This window comes from Hipposideros armiger, unplaced genomic scaffold, assembly GCF_001890085.2.
Source record: "Hipposideros armiger isolate ML-2016 unplaced genomic scaffold, ASM189008v1 scaffold_287, whole genome shotgun sequence".
NCBI classification, from domain to species: domain Eukaryota; kingdom Metazoa; phylum Chordata; class Mammalia; order Chiroptera; family Hipposideridae; genus Hipposideros; species Hipposideros armiger.
In genome coordinates, this window is record NW_017731637.1 from 1,346,371 (window position 1) to 1,363,991 (window position 17,621).

General features: G+C 39.0%; 1 protein-coding gene across 9 annotated transcripts in view; it reads right to left on the reverse strand.

Annotated features, from left to right (window-relative positions):
* Window positions 1-12,312: 12,312 nt before the first annotated feature.
* Window positions 12,313-17,621, reverse strand: part of ZC3H13 (zinc finger CCCH-type containing 13) — a 102,834-nt gene continuing 97,525 nt past the window's right edge. For all 9 annotated transcript variants that reach the window (XM_019658699.1, XM_019658691.1, XM_019658698.1 and 6 more), the window contains one exon: window positions 12,313-13,147. In XM_019658699.1, coding sequence (XP_019514244.1) covers window positions 12,977-13,147 — 171 coding nt within the window. In that variant the 3' untranslated portion in view covers window positions 12,313-12,976. The remainder of the gene's footprint in view (window positions 13,148-17,621) is intronic.

Here is a 17,621-nt window from a genome sequence, read left to right on the forward strand (position 1 = left end):
AATGGGCTGTTCCTCTTTGGGGACCACTTGATTGGCACCTGTGATTGACAAGAGGTTATTACCTCATCTGTTTTGTATCCATTTGTTTCCCTGCAGCATTGGGAAAAGAGGAAGTTTTGGGTGGAGAGGGGAGGTCTCCTGGGCGGTTGCATTCTGTGGGACGTGCAGGAATGCAGAGACCCGATGCCTGCCTCTAACTGCCTGCCTAGTTTTCCCCTTGAGAGACGTGATCTCCATAAAATCTCTATGGGAAGCTGAGGGACAGGAGGTCTCTTCTTCTGTATCTGCTTCCTGCTGGGCAGGGGCGTAGAGGTGTCTGTCTATTGGGGGATTCATGGAACTCTTACCCTATCTGATCTCAAATGAGAGGAAGGGGTCTCAAGATCCACCTGGAAAACCATGTTGACTGCTCTGGTTGCGACTGACAATCTTGCTGGGGTATCATGTGTATCCCCATGACCCCTAAATCAGGAAAAATAGATTTTCTATGATTCAGATACTGATTAGAAGAGTAATCAAAACCAGGAGCTAAGAACTAAGAAACTAGGGAGGAGACTTAACATCTATACTTAACATTTCTATAGGAAAGAAAACTTAAACATTTTTCAGTGTGTGTGTGGGGGGCGGGGGCTAGTTGCGCAAAACAGTGTGATCTTAAACGAGTCACCTTAGTTTTCTGTTCAGTAAAACAGGAATGCCATTGTTTTTCCTCCTTCAGGAATGCTGTGAAGAGTGATGTGCAATAGGTACGTGTGTACCCTCTGAAACCTATAATAGCTCCAAGTAAATTAAAGGAATTTTATTACAGAAGGTCCTTCTAAACTTACCATTTGTTTACTTGATACTATCAGGTTTGCCTGAGTTTGCATTTATTGCTTTTATCAGCACGTATCCTTGTGAACTTGGTGCAGTTTAGCCAATGTAGTTAATTGATTTGGATGAATTTGAGGGGTTTTTGTTTTTTGTTCTGTTTTCAAGCCAGGACAAGAAATGCAAATGTCTCTTTGAAGGAATGCAGGTTTGATAAACTGATTTTGTCATTTCAAAAAGGTTTTATTTAACTTTTATACCAGATTCTTATAAAATGTTGAAAATATTACTTCTATGTATCTTGCTAAAAACTTATTTTATAAGCATACTAGTAATCATGTTATTTCATTTTTTGGGGGGGGTTAATTGGTTAAATGGATGAGAAATATGTTGTATTTTCTATTAAAAAATACATATTAAAATTTTGGAAAGAAAAGGCAATATTATGTGGCTCTCTAATTATAGTTTTTATTGTTATAAAAGCAGTTTGTAGCGTCTTCATTGAAAAATTTCAACAATCATTAAATCACAGGTTGATTCTGAGAGAATATCTCCCCCTTTTAAAATTATTTATTTATTTTCAGGAAAGCACAGGGAGTTTATTGAAAAGAAAGAACACACTTGAGAGGGAAGTGAGGGTGAACTCAGAGAGGGAGTGGCTCTGAGGAAATCCCTCTGGATCAAGGGTGTTTATTAATTTATTTATTAATTCCAGGGGGCGGGAATTGGTGACGTCCCAATCATGTAGCTCCTCCGTTTCTTCCCAGTAGGTGGGGTCCTCAGTTTCTCTTATTTGGTTTCTTCGGAACTGTCATGGCATTACATGCATGCTGGTAGTCATAGTAACCGCAATGTAAATGAGATTATAATGACATTAAAATTAGCTAAAGTCAGGTCCAGGTCAGGGGGATTAGCCTGGATGAAACTGATTGTTTTTCTCCAGCTGCAGGTACCAGATACAGTTACTCTGTTACTCGTGTAACCAGTGAGGCGCCTCATGTTGTATCCTGGAGGGGGTGGTCAATTTCCTAGGCTACCTATCCTGCCTTATAAATCCCTCCTGAGAGATTTTCAAACCCATAATCATATGGGTTGTTGAAGTGAGACTTTCGGAGCTGCTTCAGGCTGAGATGGGGCGTTGACCTTACCTAGCCTGGGACACAGAAAAACTCTTATCTGCCTGATCTAAGGGGTCAGGACCTCCCTCTAGTGTGGTCTCTGTTGAGGGCACTGGCTGAAATCCTTGGAGGAGCATCATTTTTATGTGGAACTGCTGTAACACGGAGGAGACAAATTTGACAAAGAGGTTAAAAAGACTTGGTCCAACAATGGCAGCAGTAGGACAGAGATGAAGGGTCCTAGGTAGGGGCAGAAACCAGGTTATGGAGGGCAAAGCATTCTTTACAACCTGCCAGACGGAGTCAGCTGTTGATTTCCCTGCGTGAAATCACGCAGTCATTCAACTTGATCATATATCTTTTTAATATCCTCCTTGTTTCCTCCACACCTTTCTAAATACATTTGCACTCTCAGTTCAGTCCAGACCTTCAGATCCCTGTCACTGGCCATGGCCTTAGACTCTTTTACCTTTCACTTTACTGATCACACTTGCTGCTTCCAATAAGATTCCCATAAGGCACTCCCCCTTAACACCAGTTCTTATTTAGCCACTTTCTCTTCACATTCTACTTAGCTCACGTCTCTCTCGTTAATATGCAGCTGCCATTTTCCAGTGTTCCTCATTCTGGCCCTCTTTAATGCCCTTCCCTACTCATTCCTTACTCAGCTTTCTGACAAACTTTCCTATCACCCATGTCCTTTCATTCCTTCCAAATTGGCGCTTCAAGAGCTACTGCCTCCTACTCTAGTCCTTGCTTCTCACACTTTCTTTATACTTCTCATTACAATATGATCTTTACACCCAAAATGTGACCAACTAGACCTGTTTGAGCTCGGACAGGATTCTCCTCTCGATCCTCATTCTACACCTGCCCTGCCTTGTAAACCGTCCACTATGCAGTATTTCCTTTGCTTTCCTCCAGTCTCTTTTTCTTATTGCATCATGACTTTTGGCCTAAAGGTGCTGTCTATGACATATCCAAGCAGTCAGAGAGGCCGTTGCCCTTAGCTATTATGTTGGAAAAGTTTACAAGGGTGTTGGTTTTCCCAATCCCCCCAAAGAGGCTGGGAATGAAGTACAGTAAAACCTTGCATTGCGAGTAACGTGGTTTGTGAGTGTTCCGCAAGGTGAGCAGACATTTCTAATACAGTTTAACTTGGTAAACGAGTGATGTCTTGCAATATGAGTAGTTTGTTTTTGGAATGAATTATGTCGCAAACCAAGGTATTACTGTAGAACTAAGATTAAAATCATGCTGGTAATCTGTTGCAGAAGAAGCAATTATCAAGTGGGGTGCCAGGAGGCTCACAGATGAGAAAAATAAGAGCTAGGAGAAAACCTAAACAGAAAATGGCAATGAAGTCGCATTTTCCATCAGTCCCTTGGCAGGAAGTAATAACTTCTGGCCTTTTGCCCACCATTTCCATGTCGGGTGCATGGGCCAGGAATTGAACCCTCCCAGGGCCTCTTGTGAGGCAGGCGAGAATTCTACCACCAAACCATCTTTTGTCATGGGGAACTTGAGTCAAAAGGGTGTAGGGATTCGGAACTAGGGGGTGAATGGGAACTACCGCCTCATTGATAACTCTCAGGTCCTGGATCATATGATATTCTCCATTTCTTAATTTTTTTTTGTATAGGTAGTGTGGGGGTGTTATAAGGGATTATCAGCCCATGATAAATTTATCAGTGAGGGGTTTTAGTCCTCTTTGAGCTGCTGGTGTCAAGGGGGTATTGGCGCTTCCATAGGTATCCTGCCGTTTCCTTTAGTCTGATTATTTTAGGAGGCACCTGAGTAGCCTCTCCAGGCATTCTTTCTCCCATACTATAGGATTTATAACTGATCATCTATGAGTTGGGATGGGATCCACAGAAACCCTGGTCGGGTCAGCGTCTGGGGCCAGGAGGGGATATTAAACAATTGCATTCCTGGGGTGAGTCAAGAAGCTGGATGTTTGTGCCCAGAACCATCATTAAATCCCTTCCCATTAAGGTAGCGGGGCTTTCTGGCATAACTAAGAATTCCTGAGAGACTAGATAATCTTGGAGGTGACAACACAGGGGTGGGGTCAAGTATCTTTTTCTGGGTTGGCCATCTACGCAAGCTTTAGAGTTCAAGGGCCCTGAGTGATCCATCAAGACCTAGTAAGTGACTCCCATATCAATTAAAAAAACTTTCTTACCTGCTATGTCAAGGGTTACCCAGGGTTCTTACATAGTTACTAGATGTCTTTTGTGAGGCGCCACCAGGAACTTGGGGCCCCTTCAGTCCTCCTCAGATAAGACCATTACGTGTTTGGGGACCCACTTCCCTTCGGAGCCTGGGGCGTTCCCTCTTCCAGTGGCCTGATTGGTTGCATTGAGCACAGGGCCTGGGGGCTCTTTCCTGGGGCAAGGACACTGATTGCTCCAGTGCCCTGATTGTCCAGTTAAAGCAGACCCCCTTTGGGGCTGCAAGGAACGTCCCTTTAGACTGTCCCTTTTCTCTGTTGGGTGACCTGGGGTTGTAAAGTGCAGCGGATAGCAACCGCTACCAGTTAAGCCTAATGCCTGGCCTGTCTGGTCTCACACGGGTCCTCCTCTGCCTGATCTCGATTGTTAGACTCAGAAGGCTGGATCTGACAGTTGAGCCATTGGGGTCTGAGGGCCATATTGAAGATCTTGCAGCTTTTTCCTTATATCCAGAGCAGACTGACTGATGAAGTACAAGCAGGGATTGTTCCTCAGAAGAGGGTCAATATTGGTAAATGTTCTGGAGGCCTCGACCAGCCAGCCCTGCAACAAGGTCCTGAGTAACCTCCTTGACCTTTTCATAATTGACTGGTTTGACTATATATTTTTTCATACCTTCAATTAGCACCATATGATCTCTCTTAATAAGATGTCCCTGTCCCAACTGATAATTCTAGGTAGGGTCCTGATTTGGGACCGCAGTTGCTCCCACTGGGTGTCTGTCTCACTGGGTTGTAGCCGTCCTATCTGCATGTCCTTGGGCTGCAAGCCAAATTCTGTGTTTCTCCTTGAGAGTGCAGCAAGTGGACATAACTATTCGGATGTCTCTCCAGGTTAGATCGAAAGACAGCCTTGGAATCCATCAATAAATTTACTTGGGTCCTCAGAAAAGCGCCCTAGCTTAATTTTGCATCGAGCAAGAACTGTCACGGAGAATAGGACGTGGATCCTAATGGTCCCTGGATCTGCATTTGCAACCTCTCTGAGCGGACTCCCTTGAACTCCACCCTGCCCAGCTAGTGCTGCATCACCGAGGGCCCTCTCAACACCGAGTCAACCAGCCCGGCCTGCACACTTAAGGAGGCTCAACACTGGGCCTTATGGGCAGCTGGTGGGTGGCAATAGGGCTGGTGGCCCTATGCCTTTTGCTAAGCTGCCTCAGGCCCACTATTGGTGGCAGCCAACATCAGTTCACAGTGAGGCCACCCTCACATGCCTCCAAGTTCGGCACAGGCAACAGCCAACCACATATAGCTTTGAGGCTCCTATCAGGTAACTGCGGGCCGGTAACAAGCAAGGCTGAAACTGCCCTGCATGGGAGCCCCGCCCAAGAGACACCAGAAGCAACACACTCAGAGGCCAGCTTCAGACCACAGCAGAGCACTACCTGGTTAGCCCCACACCCAAAGAAGGGTCTCCAGAGGCACAAGAGCCCCTAGGGGCAAATCTTCCTCTAAGGGGTCAGCCCCCACACACAGCAGCTCATACACTGTGGGCATAGCCAATCCTCCCAGTTAGCCTGTGAGTCAATCCCACCCACTGATGTGCCAAAAGCAATCAAGGCTCAACTACAACAGAACACAACACATAAGGGACACTCCTTGAACACACACAGGTTAGGGAGACTGCGCAAATGGACTACACAGGACACATACTACATAAGGCCACCCAGCAAAGACTGAGACACACAGGAGATCTATCTAATACATAGAAACAAACACAGAGAGGCAGCCAGAATGAGGAAACAAACAAACATGTCCCAAATATTGTAAAAGAACAGGAGGAACCTCCAGAAAGGGAACTGAAAGAAATGGAGGCAACCAACCTACCAGAGACAGAGTTTAAAACACTGATTATAAGAATGCTTAAAGAATTTAGTGAGAATTTCAACAAAGATGGCAAGTACAAAGGACATGGAAACCATAAAAAAGAATCAGAAATACAATAATTCAAATGAAGAATACACTAGAAGGAATCAACAACAGATTAGATGAAGCAGAGAACTGAATCACTGATTTAGAAGACAGGGTAGCAGAATACACCCAATTGGAAAAATAAAAACAAAGAAGAATAAAAAACAATGAAGACAGTTTAAGAGACCTGTGGGACAATATCAAGTGTAAGAAAATTCACACGATAGGACTATCAGAAGGGAGGGAGCAAGGGATCAAGAATCTATTTCAAGAAATAATGAATGAAAACTTCCCCAACCTGGTGAAGGAAAGAAACACACAAGCCCAGGCAGCAGTGTCCCAAACAAGATGACCCCAAACAGGCCCACAGCAAGACACATCATAGTTAGAATGCCAAAGCTTAAAGACAGAGAATCCTAAAAGCAGCAAGAGAAAGACAACTAGTTACTCACAAGGGAGCTCCCATAGGATTGTCAGCTGATTTCTCAACAGAAACTTTGCAGGCCAGAAGGGAGTGGCAGGAAGTATTCAAAGTGATGAAAAACAAGGGCCTACTTACAACCAAGACTACACTACCATGCAAGGCTATCATTTAAAATTGAAGGAGAGATAAAAAGCTTCCCAGATAAGAAAAAGCTAAAGAAATCCATCACCACCAAGCAAGTATTGTAGGAAATGTTAAAAGGACTTTTTTAAGCAGAAGAAAGGAGAAAATAAAAGAAGATGAAAAATATGAATAAAAAAATGGCAAGAACTATGTACTTATCAATAACCACTTGAAATGTGAATGGATTAAATGTTCCAATCAAAAGACATAAAGTAGCTGAGTAGATAAGAAAACAAGACCCATGGATATGCTGTCTATAAGAGACCCGCCTCAGATTAAAAGACACAGAGTGAAAGTAAAGGGATGGAAAAAGATATTCAACGCAAATAGAAATGAGAAAAAAGCTCAAGTAGCAATACTTACATCAGACAAAATAGACTTTAAAATGAAGACTATAATAAAGAAGGATTACATAATAATAAAAGGGATCAATCCAACAAGAGGACATAACCCTAGTAAATATCTATGCACCCAACACAGGAGCTCCTAAATATATAAAATATTGACAGACATAAAGGTAGAGATCAACAGTAACACAATGATAGTAGGGGACTTCAACACCCCACTGACAACAGTGGACAGATCCTCTAGGCAGGAAATAAACACAGAAATAGTGGCCTTGAATGAGACACTAGACCAGATGTATTTAATTGATATTTTTAGAGCATTTCACCCCAAAGCAGCAGAATACATTCTTTTCAAGTGCATGTGGAATATTTTCCAAGATAGACCACATGTTAGGCCACAGAACAAGTCTCAATAAGTTTAAGATGACTGAAATCTTATCAAGTGTCTTCTCTGACCACAGTGGTATGAAGCTAGAAATCAATTACAAGAAAAAAACTGAAAAACACACATATAGAGACTAAATAGCATGCTAATAAATAATGAATAGGTCAACAATGAGATCAAGGAAGAAATCAAAAGATACCTTGAGACAAATGAAAATGCCAACACAATGACCCAAAATCTGTCAGTGAAATCAGTCCTAAAAGGGAAATTTATAGCAATGCAGGTGAACCTAAAGAAACAAGAAAAATATCAAATCAACACTCTATCTTTACACCTAAGGGAACTGGAAAAAAACCCAGCAAAATAAGCTCAAAATGAGTACAAGAAAGGAAATAATAAAGATAAGAATGGAAATAAATGAAATAGAGACCAAAAAAAAAAAATCAAAGAAACCAAGAGCTGGTTTTTTGAAAAGATAAACAAAATTGATAAACTGTTAACCAGACTCATCAGGAAAAAAAGAGAGGGCCCAAATAAATAAAATCAGAAATAAAAGCAGAGAAGTGACAACCAACACAACAGGAAAACAAAAATTTTTTAGAAAATACCATGAGCAACTACATGCTAACAAATTAAACAATCTGGAAGAAATGGATAAATTCCTAGAAGCATACAATCTTCCAAGGCTGAATCAAGAATAAACAAAAAATCTGAACAGACTGATTACTACCAGCAGAACTGAATCAGTAATTAACAAGCTTTCAACAAACAGAAGTCCTGGACCAGATGGTTTCACAGGTGAATTTTATCAAACATACAAAAAAGAATTAACACCTATTCTCCTAAAACTATATTAAAAAATATCCAGGAGTAGGGAAGGCTCCTAAGCTCATTTTACAAGGCCACCACTACCCTGATCCCAAAACCAGACAAAGACATTACAAAAACAAGAAAACTTTTTTTTGTAAAATAAAAAAACCTAGTCCTGGGGCCGGCCGAGTGGCGCGATGGTTAAGAACTGGCTTGGGACACGAGAGGGCCCCGGTTCGGATCCTACATATGAGGGCCAGGGACACTGCCCTCTACAGCTAAGATGCTGAACAACAGCTCAACCTGGAGCTGGGCTGCCGTGAGTCGCCATGGGCTACCGTATGTAGCCAGCAGCCAGCGTGAGCGGCCAGCAGTCGCAGTGAGCAGCCAGCAGTCGCAGTGAGCAGCCATCCAAGAGCCGGCGACTGATCTGCCTCGCCCAGAAAGAGTGCAATGATGGTGCCAACTTGGGCCAGTGAAGCAATGTCCTCCACAACTAGATTGAAGAACAAAATGACAGCAACTCGTCTGTTCCCCTTCCCCCAATTCCCCAGCACTGTACCCATCCCCCCAATTCACCAATAAAAATCTTTAAAAAAACAAAAACAAAAAAAACTAGTCCAATATTCCTAATGAACACAGATGCAAAAATCCTATTAGAACTGATAAATGAATTTAGTAAAATAACAGGCTATAAAATTAATATTCAGAAGTCGTTTGCATTTTTCCATACCAATAATGAAGTACTGGGTTGTCGGAAAAGTCACAATGCATTTTTCCAACGAAAAACATAGAAAAAAATACGTCATGACTTTTCCGACAACCCAATATAATATCAGAAAGAGAAAGAAAATTATCTCATTTACAACTGCATAAAAAAAAATACTTAAGAGTAAATTTAATCAAGGAAGTAAAAGACCTCTACTCAGAAAATTATAAGACATTGAAGAAATTAAAGATGATACAAATAAGTGGAAACATATACCATGCCATAGATAGGAAAAATATAGTTAAAATGTCTATACTATCCAAAGCAATCTATAGATTCAATGCAATCCCTATCAAAATACCAATGACATTTTTCACAGAACTAGACTAGTAAAATTTATATGGAACGATAAAAGACCCCAAATAGCCACAGCAATCCTGAGAAATATGAATAAAGCAGGAGCTCAAGGGTCGACAAATTGTGGCTCGTGAGCCACATGTGGCTCTGTTGGTATGTTCCGTCTCAAAAGTTTGCCGACCCCTGGAAGAGCCAATCCTGTCCCTTGAAATTTTGCGAGACCTATAAAACAAATGAAATCACCATTATGTGAATCATATCCTTTAGAAGTTTTATTAATGAAACTATGATAGTTTTATTTTCATTTTCAATTTTACTTCAGAGCCATATGTACGTACCCAAAGAGCCGCGCGTGGCTCTCGAGCCACAGTTTGCCGACCCCTGGCGGCTCTTCTGTCTCAAAAGTTTGCCAACCCCTGTGGCACCTGATATCAAATTATACTACAAGGCTATAGTAATCAAAACAGCATGGTATTGACATAACAACAGACACATAGATCAATGGAACAGAAGAGAGCCCAGAGATAAATTCATACCTGTACCGTCATTTAATCTGTGACAAAGGAAGAATTTACATTGGGGTAAACACAATCTATTTAAATAAATGGTGTTGGGAAAACTGGACAGACACATGAAAAAAAAATGAAACTGGACCACTTTTTTATGCCATATACAAGAATAAACTCAAAATGGATTAAAGACTTAAATGTAAGACCCGAAACCATAAAACTCCTAGAAGAAAATACAGGAAGTAAATAAGTAGACATTATTATTTATCCTTAGTAATATTTCTACTGATATATTCCCTTGGGCAAGGGAAAAAGAAGAAAAAATAAATATATGGGACTACATCAAACTAAGTTTTTTTTCACATCAAAGGAAATCATTGACAAAACAAAGTCATCCTACTGAATGGCAGAAGATACTTGCCAATGATACATCTGGTAAGGGGTTAATTTCCAAAATTTATTAAAAACTCATACAACTCAATACCAAAAAAACAAAAACAAAATCCAATTAAAAATGGGCAGAGGATCTAACAGACATTTCTCCAAAAAGGACATACAAATGGCCAATAGACATATGAAACGATGATCAACATCATTAATCAGAGAAATACAAATAAAAACCACAATGAGATGTCACCTCACTCCTGTCAAGAGTGGCCATCATCAATAAATCGACAAATAAGTGTTCGTGCGGATGTGGAGAAAAGGAAACCCTTGTACACTGTTGGTGGGATTGCAAACTGGTGCAGCCACTATGGAAAAGAGTATGGAGGCTCCTCAAAAAATTAAAAGTAGAACTACATTATGGCCCAGCAGTTCTACTCCTGGGTATTTATCCAAAGCAATCGAAAACACTAATTTGAAAAAATATACGCACCCCTATGTTTAGTACAGTACTATTCACAATAGCCAAGATACGGAAACAATCAAAATGCCCATCAGGACAATTGGATAAATTGCAGTACATTTATGCAACGGATTATTACTCTGCCTTAAAAAAGAATGAAATCTTACCAGTTACAACATGGATAGTCCTAGAGGAAATTATGCATCAGAGTGAGAGAGACAAATACCCTATGATCTCACTTATATGTGGAATCTAAAGAACGGAATAAACGAGCAAACAAAATAAACAGAGAAAAAAGTGATAAATTGCTAGATGGCAGGGGAGTTGGAGGGTGAGGGAGAAGGTGTAGGGATTAGAAACTACAAATTGGTAGTCACAAAATAGTCACAGGGATGTGAAATACAGTATGGGGGATATAGTCAATGATGTTGTAAAGACTGCAGGGTGTCAGACAGGTACTGGACTTATTGGGAGGATCACTTCATAGATTATATAAATGCCTAACCACTGCGCTGTACACCTGAAGCTGATGTAGAAAATGTATGTATTTTCACAGGATATCTAGTATAGCATAGGGAATATAGTCAATGGTATTTGTAACACGATGTCAGAGGAGTAGAAGACTGGTAGCGGGGTGATCACTTTGAGGGGTGTGAATATCTAATCATTATGTTGTTTTGTACATCTGAAACTAATAAAAAAAAACAAGAAAAGACAAACTTAGAAAAAGTATCGTGGAAATTGCAAAGCAAAATTATAGTAACAAGTCTAAAAAAAAATACATTGAGCACCTCCTACACACTGATTTCAATGCTGTGTTATTTTAGGGAAAGGAGGAACCCCCCTTTCTTGCTACAGAGAACAATATTCTCTAGTATAATCAGGAAGTAGTTTCCTAAAGGGTATTCATTCTCCAGGGTTATTAAAGAATTTACCTTTTATGTATTCAAAACATTTACTAAATGGAAAAGGAACACCAGAAAAATCTTTTTTTTTTCCTGTTTATAATTTTTCTTATACACGCTTTCAAAGTCATTTAAAAATAAGACCATTTCCTTTGCTAGGGAAGTATCTTGTACAAATTAAGTGTGCAATGAATGCTTCTTGAAATGAACAGAAACTCTGCACCAGTAACATTGTTACCTTTAGAGAAGAGGATACATAACTACTGAGACAGGTATCATAGGCTTACAGTTTTAACAAAAACACTGTGACAAGCAATGACCAAATTACAATTTTGATTGGTTTGTTATTATTATTATTCTCTCTCCAAAATTCTGTAGCTTGGAGTCCATTTCAAATTCTAAGAGTCTACTTCATGAATTAAATATGTACATACAGAATAAAGCAGATATACTGTAATTTTTAAAAAGTAAATCATTTTACATATTATAGGATGGAGGCAGTTTAATGTAATCAAAGGTTATAGCTCTGAAAAATATGATGGCAAGATTGTAAAGCTCAGATTACATAGGTTTGTTAACTCTTGGTTTGTTTCAAGGATTACCAAGTTATAGTTGAAGTACGTCTTCAACTCCACATTATTTACAGCTGTCCAATAATAAGGACTTAAGCAGTAAAATATTTTAAGTATGAAAGATGTAATGTTGATGGAAAATGTTCCTGAACACTAGGAATAGGTTAATGAAGAGCAAAGTAAATCTCGAACAAGGAAAGGGAAGGTACATTTATTAAAAATAGTAGACAGTCTCTGATAACAAATAGCCATTCGGATTCCAATACTCGTACATCCTATATACATTTTAACAATGCACATATATTTTAAAAAACCAAAGACCCATGAAGTCATGTTTTTTAGAAGTTTAGAGAGATAAAAAGGATTTGGCCCCCCCCTGCTGGAGGTCTACAAACACAGCATGCAGGACTAGTCCCCTTTCCAGTGTTCTGCACAGCACAGTACTGCAGGGTGCATTCTTTCTGTGAACAGTTTCTAGATAAAATCACAGTTTCTTTAGGGATGATCCAGAGCGTGTCAGAGGCTCATTTCATAAAAAATCTTCATAGGTTGGAAGAGCAGGGACAACCGTTTTCCAAACTTCAGTTTTAAACAAAGTGTACAAAATAAACTACTAAATTTAGGTGCTTTCACATTATTTTGCATGAGTATCAAGTACTGTGTAAAAAGTTACGTAAAATCTTAAATTAGCCAAAACTGTCTTTACACTTTAGATCCAAGTTCTTCACTCTTTTAGCATGGCTGATAAATGTTTTCTGCCATTGTCACTATAATGCCTTTGAAACCAAAGAACTTCGAAGAAATACGCACTGCTGAAGAAACATAGTACCAAAAATGTCACTGAACTTCAGTCTTAAGATACACACAGTTCCTGTTGGACACTGGGTTGTGAGAGTTTATTATCTTCAGTCTTTTCATGTCCTGGGGCGTGGCAAGTAGTCTTCCGCTTAAATAATCGCAGACTCAGTCGTAATAATTCATTGTCCACCACTGGAGCATTTGTGTAAGCTTGTTTTACTGTGCCCTATTTGGAGAAAACAAAAACAAACTTAAAAAGATATATTATTAGTTGACAGTAGGAATGACAGGTTAACTTCTAACAAAAATATAGAAGTTATAAAAAATTAATTTGGGATGGATAATAGCTGTATTAGATATTTCAAAGCAAAAGTAGGAAATGTTTTCAGACTTGAGGAATCTTAGAAAAGAAAGCAATCTTTAGAGGGCACCTAGTCTAACTTCTTGCTTAATGTAGGAATCTTCTCAACAATCCCTGACAGGTAATCAACTAGTTTTTACTTTATTTCTAATGAGAAAAAAAAACACACAGCACACATTCTAGGTTGAACAGTACCACTTGTTCTATGTGTTAAAATAAAATCTCTTTTATGGAGCTACACACTAATTCAGTCTGACTTTACATGATAATCTTTCGATTATCTGAAGAGAAGCACCGAACATCCCACATTCCTTACCGGTCTGTTAAAGTCCCACAAGACACAGGCTCTAGAACTGAACCACTTCTCAGTATACTGGTCAATGCAGCATGCTGAGAAACTACTGCCTCCACTGGTTCTAAAACGTGTATCTCTATTATTTTAACTTAAAGCTACATTAGCATTTTTGGAAGTTGTCATAAAATGTTGTTACACGTTCTGCATGTATATAATGAAAATAAGGTTAAGGTTTGGGCATCCTGCCATTTCTCTTCTTCCTAGGATCCTTAAAGGAACTGTGTGTGGTTCCTTGATTTCATTTTAAATTTCAAAAATAATTTAAAATATTTTTTATACATTGTGATACAGTGAAATTGACTTTTTATGTATAGTTCTGTGAGTTTTTAACTCATGTATACATTCAAGTAACCATGACTACAATCAGGATGGAGATGTTTCGTCACTCACGCCTTTATTCACACCTTCTTTAATCTCTTAACTCTTGACAATGAATGCTAAGTTGTCCATTATAATTTTGCCTTTTCTGGAGCATCATATAAATGGAATCGTGCAGTATATATGATCTTTTGAGACTAATTTCTTTCACTAAACATAATAAGACTCTTCCATGTTGGTAGTACTGATATCTTGGTTATTTTTTTATTACCAATTAGTAATCCATTGTATGGATATGCCCCAGTTTATCTATTAGCCAGTTGAAGATCACTGGGGTTGTTTCTAGTTTTGGATATTACCAACACAGCAGCTATAAACATTTATGTACAGGTTTTTATATGAACATGTCTTCATTTTTCTAAGGTAAATACATAGCAATGGGGTTGCTGGGTTACATATACATTTAACCTTATAAGAAATAACCAAACTGTCTTCCAAAGTAGCTCTACCATTTTGCGTTCTCACCAGCAATATATGGGAGTTTCAATTGCTCTGCCTCCTCACCAACACTTGATATTGTCAGGGTTTTTTGTTGTTGTTTTGTAGTTATCTGTAATAGGTAGATAATGGTATTGAATTGCAGTTTTAATTGCATTTCCTAACGGCTAATAATGTTAAACATCTTTTCATGTGCTTATTAGATACCCATATATCCTCTTTGGTGAAGTGTGTATTCAAGTTTTCTGCCCATTTAAAAAAACTGTGTTGCTTGTTTCTTACTGTTTATTTTCGAGTTCTTTATATATTCTGGATACAAGCTTTTTCAAAATGTGATTTGCAAATATTTTCTCCCAGTATAGTTGTCTTTTCATTCTCAGTCTGTCATAGAACAAAAATTTTAAATTCTGAATATCAATTATTTCAAAACAAAAAAGTTTAATTAAAAAAACTATTATTAGGGCCGGCCGAGTGGCGCGATGGTTAAGAACTCGCTTGGGATGCCAGAGGGCCCCGGTTCGGATCCCACATATGAGGGCCAGTGACACTGCCCTCTACAGCTAAGATGCTGAACAACAGCTCAACCTGGAGCTGGGCTGCCATGAGTCGCCGGCGACGGCGTAGGCTGCACTCCCTGTGGCAGTGGGTTGCCATGGGCTACCGTATGTAGCCAGCAGCCAGCGTGAGCGGCCAGCAGCCGCAGTGAGCGGCCGTCCAGAAGCCGGCGACTGATCTGCCTCGCCCGGGAAGAGCGCAATGATGGTGCCAACTTGGGCCAGTGAAGCAACATCCTCCACAACTAGATTGAAGAACAAGACGACAGCAACTTGTCTGTTCCCCTTCCCCCAATTCCCCAGCACTGTTCCCATCCCCCCAATTCCCCAATAAAAAAATCTTTAAAAACAAAAAAACAAAAACAAAAAAAACTATTATTAAAACTGTCTTCCTCCAATTGACTGCTCATATTTGTGTGGATCTATTTCTGGACTCCGTATTATTCTACTGATCTAAGTGTCTATCCCTTCACCAATACCACACTATCTTGAGTGCACTGTGGCTTTATAGTAAATCTTGAAATCAGGTAGTGAAAGTCTTACTAATTTATTAATCTTTTGTTCATCTTTTTAAAAAATCATTTTGGCTATTCTAGTTTCTTTGACTTCCCATGCAAATTTTAGAATCCGTTTGTCTATAACTACAAAAATATCTGCTGGGATTTTTACTAGAATTGTATTTAATCATAGCTCAATTTACCTGAGTCCTCCAATCTATGAGTACAATATGTCTCTCCATTTATTTAGGTCTTTGATTTTTTTTTTCATCAGTGTATTGTAGTTTTCAGCACATGAATCCTGCACATATAATCTTAGATTTATAACTAAGTACTTAGCTGTAGGTGTTTTTTAGATATCCTTTATAAAGACTCTAATTCCAACTTGCTGAGAATTCTTATTGTAAAGGAATGCTGAATTTTGTCACATGCTTTTTCTGCATCAATTGATATGGTCGTGTATTTTTTCTTCAAGTTTAGAATATTAAACCAGTCTTTCACTCTGAGGATAATCCATACTAGATCATGGTGGTGTATTATTTTTATATATTGCTGAATTTGATGTCCTCTTATTTTTGAGGATTTTTATGTCCATGTTAATAAGAGATATTGATATGCATTTTCTTTTCTTGTGATGTCTTTGGCTGCAATATCAGAGTACTGTTGGGTCTCATAAAGTGAGAATTCCTGGCTCTTCAATTTTCTGGAAGAAACTGTATAAAATTAGTGTTATTTCTTCCTTAAATGTTTGATAAATTTTGCCAGTGAAACCATCTGGGGCTGGATGTTTCCTTTTCAGGTTAACTACAAATTCAATTAAAACAAAAAGCAACAGAACAAAACAGCCGAGGACTACTCAACTAATCTATTACTTCTTGTGTAAGTTTTGGTAGTCTGTCACTGTTAGAGGAATTAATCCATTTCTCCTAAATTATCAAATTTATGTGCATAGAGTTGTTTATAGTACAGTTAAGTCCCCGACTTACAAACATTCGCGCTGCGAACTTTCACAGATACGAACAGACTTTGCATTACGAATATTCGTAGATATGACCAAATCACAGATGTAGTCTCACGTGTCTGCCGATCACTGTCACAGTTGTGCTGCTGTGTGCTTACTGTACAGTGCGAATAGTGTACAGCAGTGCAGTGCTCAATAAGAGCCCAGAATGTCCAGAAGCAAAAGGGAAAGCAGTGGTGATATGGAGGGGACTGCTAGGAAGCGTCAAAGGTGTGGAAGACTCACTTTGTCGGACTTATGAATTAGTTGGATTTACGAACGTTCTTCCGGAACGGAACTCGTTCGTAAGTCGGGGACTTACTGTATTGTCTTCTTGTCCTTTTAATGTCTGTGAGATCTGTAGTGATATTCCCTTTCATTAGTATTGGTAATTTGTGTTTTCCTTTATCAGTATGGATAGGGGATTAACAATTTTATTCATCTCTTCAAAGAATCCCCTTTCAGTTTCACCCATTTTCTCTAATGAATTTCTCGTATGTATTTTATTGATTGCTGGTACTACTGCCTTTCTTTTGCTTGCTACAGGTTCTGTACACTCTTTTAATACTATAATTCTAAAATAAGATTTAATTTCACTGAAAGCACCTAAGTGTCTCTTAGGATCCATTCCCCTGTTTCTTCTGATATGTACTATAATTTACATACTTTAAAAATCATTCTCCTAAACAGAAATGATGCCAATTTATGGAGTTCAATGGTTTTCAACTTTTTTTGTGTCATCTGATGAGGTACCACCTATTCCCTATTCTGCACTTTTCTTCCACAGTCAAATATAATTTAAAGGTTTTTGTCTGTTTTTCTTACATAAGTTCTCTAGCATCTAACTTTTTAGGACCAACTCTCTTCTGTCACAATATCCATGCCCACCAAATTACACCCCCAAATAAAAATCCCAGTTTCTTAACTTTAAAAAGCCTAAGACATTTTCAATTTCTCGTGATCAGATGTCTTCTCAATCTCAACTAATTTGTTTCTCTTACATTTGCATTCCCTTTATTATTCTCAAGTAAATGCTTACATATAATCACTTATATCTATTTCCTTCTCTTCCAACCTGGTACAGTCTCATAAACACTATTTCTATATTTCTATAAAT